Genomic DNA, 11,439 nt, shown 5'->3' on the forward strand with positions numbered 1-11,439 from the left:
AATTTTGATAATTTTTGTCTTTTTTTTTTTTTTTTTTGCAAATTGAATATCTTTTGTGTGTAGTTATAAAGATTACTCGAATTTTGTAAGACTCAAATTGACGATAAATTTTTTCTTGAGAGTTTTAACGCTGCTGTATATCCGAGTCAGAGATTCAATCCATGATCTTGGTTAAGTTAGAAGAGACCCGTGTCAACTCATTTAAACATTCTTGAATGATAGTTTTTGTCATTTATTTTAAGAGAATATGTACTAATTTTAAAACATAATAGTTTTCTATTTTAAGAACATTGGAATCTTAAAGTTTAGTTTCATCTTAAAAGCATATAGTAGTGACCTTGTTCTTTTTAGATGTGACTTTCTTAGTTGGTCCAGTTGAGTTTTTATTTTTTATTTACTTTTTAAAATAGTTAGTTAATATAATTTCTCCTTCATAAAAATCTAAATCTATTTTTTTTTTTTAACTCAAATCAATTGAACTACTTAACCTTTCAAAGTCTCATTGTGATTTGCCGACTTCTATATTAGATCGTTTTTGTCATTCCAAGGATTTGAGCTGTTTTTCTTAATCATTTGTTGTACTTAGCTTCAGTCTTTCTTTACTTGTAGGTTCACACCTCTTCTACTTATATCTCATTTTGTAATGTACTCAGTATATGTTTGTGCGCGCGCATATTATTGATATTTTTTATTCAATTAACTTAATTTAGTAGAAAAAGAAAGGAAAAGGAGATGTCTCACTAAGCTAAGGTTAGTTGGTAGAGACATCACATTATATGTGCAGGAGTCCGGGTTCAAATCCGGAACATTCCACTTATTCACCTTTAAGGTGGATTTTCTAGCCAGTAAACTACTTGAAAAAAAAAAAAGGAGATGACAATTTATTGGACTCTCATTTCATCGAGAAAGAAAATAATGAGGCAAAAATAAGAAAAGACTCGTGGAGCATACCTCAAAATATTTGTCCCCCCAATGTGAAGAAAATCCAGGAAGCAAATGAGTTTTTTTTTTTTTTTTTTTTTTTTTTTTTTTTTTTTTATAGAAAATGCTAACTAGCTAGTATCTTTTGGACACTAATTAAAGAACTAAATATGGTAAAAAAAATCATGAAAATTGTATTTTTTTTTGACTAATTGTATATATAATTTTTAAAAAAGTATAAATAGTACTTATTTTAATGTAAAGATTTTTTTTTTGTCTTTTTTAACTAGTGCCCTGGAACACTAGTTAACATGAAATAATTTATCCATCACAAAATACATGTATTATTGTCATTTTTTTGTGTTTTTAGAAAATTTATATAAGAAACAATGCAATAATTTTTTATATTTTTCTTGACAAAGAAACAATGCAATAATTATGTACAAGTATTAGGCAGAGAAACATTCTTTTTCAAAATAATAAATAAAATGGTAGAGAAACATTAATTCGATAATAATGGCAGAGAAGAGTGAACATATTCCCTCCGTCCCAATTTGATTGACATGATTGACTGTTTCACGCATGTCGATACATAACTTTGACGATTAATATTTTTAATTGTATAATAGTAAAAATTATAAAAATTTGATATTTTGACGATACTCATCGAGACGAATCAAATAACATCTTATATGCTAATATTTATTTTTGTTTATTAGTAAAAAAATAAGGTCAAAACAATATGTGTGAATAGTGCACAACAGTCAACTGTGTCAATCAAATTGGAACGGAGGGAGTAATGAGAGATAAGGATTTGTAGTTGTTGGTACAGTAGTAGTCCTAGGCCTATGTATTAATGTGGTGATTTGCGTGCCTTGAATAAGGATCCAATATGATTTTGGGACAGCCATGACCCCATCATTAGATTTAGGGCATCGCTAAATAGTTGCAGTTTTCATATGGCATGCGCATATTGAGCCCACTCATAACATATAACACTGTGTTAAACATATGTCTTGTCAACATTATTATTACTCAAACAAAGTTGCTTTAGGCTTAATTTAGTAATTTCATGGGAAGAAGCTTCGTATTATTAATGATTTGAGATACTCGTATATGGATTAATATATCCTCTCATAATGAAAAATAATACTGTACTAATTATGTGGAATATAGTAGTATAGAATAAGGGGAAAATATTGGTTAAGAGTTAGAGATTTAAAATGTAAAAAAAGTGAGTGAGAAAGAATGGAGATGATTAGGTAAATCACTATTGTGGTTATTTGTGCAAAAAATTTGGGCTCATTTAAAAGTGGTAATCTTCTCTTGACAATTACTTATCAGTTGTCCACTCGCCAAAATCTCTATAATCGAGGCATAATTAGAAATGATGGTGATTCTTTGTGTTTGTTATGTGAGCGTTTGGGTCTGAATCGACTGAATATTTGGTCCTTTCTTATAATCAAACTTCAGCAGTTTAGTATGATATTTTCAGGTGGTTGAGTTTTGAGTTGGTGCCTCATCGTGGTATTCTTGAGCTTTTGGAGAGCTTTTTGGGTATGGGTGTGGGCAAGAAAGGAAGATTGAGGTGGTTGTTAATATGACTTAGCTTGTTATTGTGTGGACTATATATGGAACTCTCGAAATGATGTAATCTTTTCGGAGGGTACTTTTTTTGTCAAGTATCTGTTAGATAGGGCACACACTCTATTCCTTCTATGTGTGGTGGGATGCACCATATTTTATGTTGGAATCGTTAGGGTTTGTTTGGATGCGGACTTGATTCTTGGTAGTCTTGGTTGGTTGAGGACTCATTGGAGTTTGCATTGCCTCAGGGGTAGATCATTTTCTTCTCTTTGAGAGGAGACAAGTCTTCTCGTGGTGAGATGTTGATGTTTTTGGTTTATCAGAGTCGGTGTGCCTATTTTATTTTCTTTTCTTGGTGTTTTTTTTGTTGTGTTTGTTTTGTCTGACTGTTTGTGTTTTGTCTTGATTGGTTGTGGGGTTTCTGATTGCGTATACTTGTAGTACCCTTTTGGACATTTTGTTGTCCTTTTCGTATATATATAATATAATATTTATCATTAAAAAAAAATCACCGATTCTTCCAAATTTTCCAAACTACTGCAAGTAAAGAAGAGCTAAGTCTTTCTTTTGCGGGGGGTTAACTCAAAAGGATGTGAAAACCGAAGATATTTGGTTTATGACATGCAATGAAATGGATTTAACACCTTCACATGATCACATCTAAAATGCGATCTTAAAATTTCATTTAAAAATGGTGATGGATGATAAACAAGTTGATGAAATCGATTGAGAGGTAGTATTATTTTAAACCGCAAGCATTTACTCCCGATGTCTCATCGATAAAACTCAAGCGACCAATCTATCTCAATGCCTTAAAAATCTTGAGTACTTTAAAATTTCAACCAATGAAATATATATAACGTGAAAATAATTAAACACGTACACAACATAAGAGTATTTCACACGAGTATATACTGTTGGGTTGGGTCTCGGTTTTATTCAAACTCGATTCAGTCTCCACCCGATCACAGTTGTATAATAATTCATTATATTTACTTAAATAATGACATTAATTAACTTCGTAATTTTGGGAATTAAATGAGATTTATATAAATAGAGGGATAATATAGTACTAATTAAAAAAACACATTATTTGGGCTTAAGCCCTCATCATTATAAAAAAAACATTATTTAACAAAGCTTAATTTATAATGTTTACTCAACAAGTACCTAAGTTCAACATAATAATAACTAATGCAATCACAATAAAAGAAATTGAAACCATTATTATAGGAAAGGGAAATACATATACTATTACTTAAACAAGGTGAGGTATAGAGGTCAATTTTGAGAAGAGTCCCCCATGCAGTTATATGAATAGGAAATTTGATCAACCTCATTTTTTTCCATGTGAAGAACAAAATGGATGAACCAAGTGATTGTAATCATATATTACTTATTTCCATTTTATATGAATCAATAAAATCCATTAGACTTTTGAGTAGCCTCCCCAACCCCATGGTCCAATTTTGCTTGCTTGCTAGCATCCAACTTTAATCCAAAGTGAATGTGAGGAAAATGTGCCCACTGCATATAAATTTTTACTTTATTAATAAATTAGTGGTACCAAAGTGATTGTACTACAATCTAGCACTTGCAATTCCAACTATATATAGATTGAAGGGAGCAAATTGGGTGGCAAAAAGTTGTGATAATTTCAACTTTTTATTATAGTGATAATTGATCAAAAAAAATTTAAAGCATATTTCTTTTATATGGATAGCAAATTAATATATTTATTTTTCTGAAAAAGATAAGTGTTATTGAAGGTGAGAATGAACTTTCTCATTCTTAATTTATCATTTAGCTACTTGAATTCTTCACCTTAGCCACAAAGTCAATATCTTATAACTCCATAATATCATTCAAATTAAGCATGTTAATATGACCACTATTTAAAATTTTAAATAAATGAATTGAAATAAAAAAAATTGAAAGAAAAAAAGAGTGAAATCCACCTCTAAATCCATCACTATAAGTATAATGACTTTTAATTTAATATATAATATATAATAGAGGTAGAATGTGACTTAGCCAAATATATCTAAAAAATATAGAGATGGTATAATTGTTTGAGTTTTTTCAAAGGTTTCTATTTTAGAATTCCTCTTATTTTTAGAGATGACAATGATTGTGCAATAAAATAACTAGTCATGACTTCAACATCAATATTACTTGCGGTGGAATTTTATGCCTAATTTGTATTGGTGATGGTTTTACTAGAAACATATGGATGATCTTCTTATCTTTCGTTTTCATTGAGATAGGTGTTGATTTGATTTTCTCTTGGATTGATTTTCTAGTCCTTTTTATGGACTGTTTTCCTTTGTTTTGTTTCACCACACTCTTTTTTTCTTCCCATTCACCTAGTTTTATTCTATTTGAGCTTTTCAGATAATATTTTTAACAATAGTTTTCCTATTGACCTACTCTTTATTTTGTTCCCTTTTGCTATTGACCTAATCTTCCCAAGTTTCTCGTTGTTTTCCCCTCTTATTTTTCTTAAATAAAATTATTAGAGTACTGATGGTACGCGATACTTAAAAGGTATCAACATAATTAAAACGTCTTGAATACAATATAGTATGTCTTGCACTCTAATTTTGCTTTTAAAAAAAATGATATTCTTATGATGTAAGTAGCGGTATTACTCCAAAACACAATTCGCTCAGAGCTTCAAAAATTTAACGTTGGTGTTTAAAGTTAGCGAATAAATATGATAAAATCAATCTTTAATACATTTATCATTAAATTTTGCCTATAATACACATACATTTTATTCATAATAATAATTTTTTTTTTTACAAATATACCCTCACATGCCACTTTCATCATAAAATTGAGTGGCATTTTCTCATTGGCCTTCCTTTTTTTGATAGACGAAAAAAAAAATTAATCGAGTAACTCCGATGCTTGTATAGTATACTAATCTTTCTTTGTTAATGTCATGGCTTTATAATTTATTCAGCTTTTGTCAAGAAACAATTGCTAACTTACATGCGCTTTTGCAATGAACTTTTCCTTGGACTTATTATACGGGGGAATATGAATTCAAATTATAGTAGAAACAATTTTTAAGTAGATTTTACTTACCTTGCAACTGAACATTTTTTATTATCATTTACCACCGTGATTTTATTTTTATTTTTTTGATAGATATAAACCTCAAATTTTTGAATGGAATAATTTTAGAAATGTATTGTGTAGTAAACCATAAAATTTCCATATTATTATATACTTATATCTTTGCCATTCCAAAAAAAAAAGTAAACCATAAAAAAAAAAGTAATGCACTCATGTGATGGGAAAAAAACAGATATAGAACTTTCATGCAATCATGTGCATGCCAGAATGCATATATATGCTGAAAAAGGAAATATATAGTTATAAATGAAGTAAGTTTGAACACTCACGTTTTTAGCTGCTGTGCTAAATGCTTCTCTGTGACTTATATCTGGATTACCAGCCTTAATTCTTTGTATTTCCTCCCTGCAACCAAAACATATATATAGAAGTCTCTTACATAATGTAGTTTTTAGAGCATTAATTAAGATAAAACTCTATATTAATGTAGTTATTGATCTTAGAAATGTTACTTACTTAATGAACCGATTGTAAGCAGAAGGAACACGTTGTCTTTTCTCAGGAGCTGTGTTAATCATAAGATTATATATAAATTATTAGTTTGAACTGTTGAGCAAATTGTATATAATATATTCACCATTATGAATGGAATGTAAATATAAATATAATAAATCAACAATATAAATTTACTCATATTAACTATAAATATTAATATTTTTGGTTGAAATAATTATGATTTTCTACAACGGGCAGCATCACACTAAATTATCAAATAGTTGGAGTCAAGTGGTTAATGAACTTAAATTAAAAGCAAATCATTTTAAAAAATCGGAATTTAAATATTAATTGAAATAATCATTCACCAAACTATATTTAACCTCCGATTAAACTATGGATTATATATATATTTTTTAGTCAAGTAGTTCGGTGGCTAAAAATTTCACTCTTAAGGTGGATAAGTGGGAAAGCCGAAGTTCGAACCACAACCATGTGCATATATAATGCAATGTTCCTACCAATTGAGTTAAACTCACGGGACTATGATTATGTATTATTATGAAGAATTTTATTTTACAAATGGGGGTTAATTAATAAAAAAAAAATTGAGGACCAAAATTAGGTGGGGTTGGAATATTTAACAATAGGCCCATCCATTAGTTGGACATAGGGCAAACTCACTCAACCCACTATAGTTGTACGGATTGAAGTACCACTACCAATATGAATCATCATGAGCTGTTATGATGAGAGTGAGATAAAAATTCTTGCTTCAAATAGTAAATGTAAATAATACTATATAGTACTATAGGAGTATAGTATATATTTTTCAAAGTTCCTCCACACACACATGCCATTAATTATCATTTGAGTGGCTATAATGAACATTAATTTTCTCTAAAACAAATTTGCACATGTATAATATATTGTTCTACTTCTAGGGCACAACATGATTGCAATAAATTAAGGATGGGGTTAATTTAATTTGTGTAATGTCACAATCTAGTTGGGGACACTTAAATGATGATGTAAAGATAATAGTCCAATTTTGGGTAGTTTTTGTACAAAAAGAAAGTGTATACTCAGAGAGATGAACGGCCACTCTTATGAAAAAACTGAGTATTTAGGACAAGTGGCCTCAATCATGATCTGTTGGCTTTACATACATTCATTAATTTCTGCCAGTTGTGGAGTAACTAGTCTGGTTTCTTTTGTCCTTCAACCCTCTAACTCTAAGGCTGGCCTAATAACGAAAATTGTTCAGTGTCTATATAGTATTATAACATGCTATTACCCAGAGGGGTTATAAGATCAATTTGTACTTAAGGTACAAGAAATTTCATAAAGATGTCAAAATTTTGAATTTTAGTACTATTATTATCTTGTTATTTTTATTCAAATTTCAAAGACTAAATAAATCTTCAACTTTTTATTTTTTGTACAACAAATTCTCAATTTACTTCCTCAAAATATCACTCTTTCTCTAATGTACTTCTCAAAATATATATAATAAATGGTAAGTAATTTTGAAAGTATATAAAATTTTGTCATTTTAATCTTTCTTTTTGCTCAACAAAAATTAAAAGTGACCAATTTTAAAGTGGCTTAAAAAAAGGTTTAAAGTGATGAGTTTTATATATTTAAATATTACATATATAGGGATTATTATTATGTTGGAGAGAGTGATATTTAAGAGAGTCAAGTGAGAGTTATTCAAATTCAAACTCAAAATATATGCTACAATAATGAAGACATAAAAATAGCAATTAAAAACATAAAATAAATTTAATTTTCAATTTTAACATTTCTAACAATTAGCAATTAGCAACAAAGGCATTTCATTTTTTTTTTTGGTGACTAAAAAGACATTTCATATTATTGGTGTGTGTCTAAAGACATTTCATATTTTTACCTATTGAGTAGATGTCAAAACTGCTAAACAAAGTATGATTTATTATTTTTTATATAATTTAGGATTAGATTAATGAATGAGTGGATGATACTATTCCAATGAGTAAATTTAGGGTTTATCCATGTTCAAATTTAAATTTAAATTCAAATATATTACTATTTAAAATAGAGAAATACTAATGAATGTTTTATGGTACATTTTAAGTATTAAGTTTTTATAAAAATGTATGAAGTTAATGAATTGAAAATTGAAATTTTTAAACAAATAATTTCCTAAAGTGGAATACTTAAAAAAAAAAAATTGAATTCTTTGTACCAACATAAAAAATGAAACTGATCTTCTATTCTTCAATTATTGATGGTATTTATCAACAAAATTAAAGACAAATTTCTATTTTATAATTTTTCATCTCTAAAATTTGGAGACAGAAAAATTGAAATTGGTCCCAAAGTTTGTGCATCTTGTCTAAAATATAAGCAAAATTGATAAAAAAAAATTTCCTTTATATTTGAGACCAAAAAAATGAATAAAATTTTAAATAATACCCTCTTATGTCCTAAACATAAGTGAAACTTGGATCAAACCATCTCTTATGTTTAGAATCGGAGTAATTTTGAAGACAAAATGTGTAAACAAATTAGAAGAAAAATAGAGTTTTACTCACGACGAATCGGAGGAGTCCTAGGTTGCTCATGGATTAAATGCTGAAAAGCTTTGGATTTTGAAGATGAAGAAGATGATGATCCTACAACTTCCTTCCTACTTGCTTCTTGATGACAGTTTACAAGCTGCTGTTTCTGAAACTTGATTACAAACAAATTCAAAGAATGTTTATTATGCAATTATACCTAATATATGAAAATGAAATTATACCTGAGGATGATGATCTTGTTGAGGAGGAAAAGATTGAAGTGATGATGCTGCTCCCATGTTAACTGAAAGCAAATTAGCACAATGCCCACATCTAACTGTCACTATAGTCAACAAGCTGCTGCATGGAACACTAACCTGCAACCATATAACAATGCAAATCTAAATTAAAATCACTTCAATAATCTCTCTTTATAGATCTCACACTCACATAAAAACCTCATAGATAGAATCTCTCATATTTAATGCAAATAACAGTAAGAAAGCTACAACTACAAGCCTATATAGTCTCATATCTCTCTCTCCTCTTAATTGGGATTCTCAATGCTTTCAATTCATAGCTTAATTATACTTTGGACCATCAATTTCTTCCCAGTCTCAATCTTTAACAACTTTAAAACCTATCACATCTTGTACTATTTCAATATATTTAGCCGAGACACAATTATTAGTCATACTTTACTTATCTGACAACCAAACTCCAGATTATCAGGAATACCATACTCTGAATTATCAGGTTAGACTTTACTTATCTCCCAACCAGACTCCGGATTATCAGGAATACCAGACTCCGAAATATTAGGTCAGACTTTACTTATCTAACAACCAAATTCCAGATTATCAGGAATACCAGACTCCGAAATATTAGGTCAGACTTTACTTATCTGACAATCAGACTCCGGATTATCAATCCTTTCTCTGAGAACCACAAGTTATCAAAAGAAATAATTAATCACATTGAATATACACTTCCAATTTCCAAACACCACCATTGAAAGAAGCTAAATAGTAATTGAAGAGTTGATGAATTCTATGAAAATATAGAAAGAAGCAATAAAACAAACAGTTGGTAGGTTGGTTCTTAGAAGAGGACAAATAAGGTTGAAAGAGAAAGAGAAAGAGAGAGAGAGAGAGAGAGAGATGTGTGTATACTGTACATGTATAGGGATAGGAACTGACAAATTGAAAATTTTGTTAAATTAAAAAGTTAGCACTCTCACAATGGTGCGCATTCACTTTTGATATTACTGACACTGCAAGCCATATATGATAAAAGATAGAAATTCTGAAGAAGAGCTCTTATTTAGAGAGAGAGTGTGAAAATGACATGACTTCAACACAAGAAAATTCATAGACAGATCAAAATAGGGCTCTATGAATATTATCAATAAAGAAAAGTTTCAGATTTTGATTGATTTATCATACTCAACAACAAAATTAATCTCAATTTCAACACACAAATAAAGATACTACTTTCTTAAAAGAAGTAATTTCAATTCATGATAAAAGAGAAAAAAATTTAAAATTTATTTTTTTCTTTCTGATTTTTGGAATTGATTTGTCTTGACTTGATTAATAGATCTCTACAACATTTCTGAAATTATGAAAGAAAAAAAATTGATCATTAAAAAAAAAATGACCATTCACTGCCAAATCATGATGAACAGAATACCACCCAACTTTGACAGACTCATCAGAGAAAGGAATTTCTTTTTTAGATTTAATAAAAAAAAAAGAAGATAATTTTGGCATATGAGATCACATGATATTATTTATTATTCTGAATAATTAAATTCATAAATATAAAAAGGGAAAGGGATTCATATATATTAGAATGAACCCTAATAATATCTGTTGTGCTGTTAGTATAGCCCTACCTATATTCATAGCTATATATCTCAAATTATACATTTCTTAATTTCTAAACATAAATATCTTGGAATTGCTTCATTCAACTTCATATTAATAATAAGAAATTTCTTTATTACCCCTCAAATTAAACCACCATATATATAGCTGAAATTCTCAGCATATTATGAAACAAAACTCAGTTGCACTTTAATTTCTCATAAAATATAACATATAAATTCAGTTAAATAACAAATAAATTAGAATCAGAATTGAAAGACAGAACAAAGGATAGAAAAAACAAGAGAATTCAGAACTGTACCGCTAGAGTAGTGTTGCAGAAGTTGCAGTGAACATAACAAACACGTTCATTACCCATCATATTCATATCCATTGACATTTTTTTTATAAATTTGTAACTTTCCTTTTGTTTGTGTTGTGCTTAGTAGAGTAGATTTATAAGCAGATCAGAGAGTAGAGAATTTCATTTCTTCACTGAAATAAATTGAACAAGCTTAGATCAAGGATTTATATAGAAAACAAGGGGAATATATATTAAGACAAAGAATCATAAATGTTAAATTAAAAATAAAAAAAGTTTTAATATGTTTTTTTTAATGAGAAGATATTAGAGAGAGAGAAAGTGAAAGGATGTGTACAAAAATGTGAATGGTTAAGATGGGACTAGTCTGGTCGGGAAAAACAAGTTATTAATAAGTAGAGTGAAAAAGAAAATACAAAAGATAAATTGACATCGAAAAATAGTTTTATATTGATATTTAATAGTAAATATTTTGTATTTTGTTAAATTATAAAAATATTTTGAAAATAGTTGCATGTTACGTTAGATTGTTGATTTTTTATTATATGACAATTAAAACAATTTTACACGGTGTCTCGTGAACAAAACTCAGTTGATAGAAACATTATAATATGTA

At 28.6% G+C, this 11,439-nt stretch overlaps 1 protein-coding gene across 2 annotated transcripts; it reads right to left on the reverse strand.

Moving 5' to 3' along the window:
• Window positions 1-3,600: 3,600 nt before the first annotated feature.
• On the reverse strand, window positions 3,601-11,187 carry LOC123899959 (putative axial regulator YABBY 2). Of its 2 annotated transcripts, none has more exons than XM_045951233.1 (6): window positions 10,824-11,187; window positions 8,876-9,010; window positions 8,667-8,805; window positions 6,109-6,157; window positions 5,922-5,997; window positions 3,601-4,035 (listed from the first exon to the last, which is right to left on the reverse strand). In XM_045951233.1, the coding sequence occupies exons 1-6, from the start codon at window positions 10,899-10,901 to the stop codon at window positions 3,925-3,927; spliced, it is 588 nt and encodes a 195-aa protein (XP_045807189.1). In that variant the 5' UTR covers window positions 10,902-11,187; the 3' UTR covers window positions 3,601-3,924. The 2 variants fall into 2 exon arrangements, with proteins under 2 accessions (XP_045807189.1, XP_045807190.1); XM_045951234.1 differs by having other exon boundaries at window positions 8,667-8,799; window positions 10,824-11,156.
• Between the last annotated feature and the right edge of the window lie 252 nt (window positions 11,188-11,439).

Source organism: Trifolium pratense, linkage group LG7, assembly GCF_020283565.1.
Source record: "Trifolium pratense cultivar HEN17-A07 linkage group LG7, ARS_RC_1.1, whole genome shotgun sequence".
Taxonomy (NCBI): domain Eukaryota; kingdom Viridiplantae; phylum Streptophyta; class Magnoliopsida; order Fabales; family Fabaceae; genus Trifolium; species Trifolium pratense.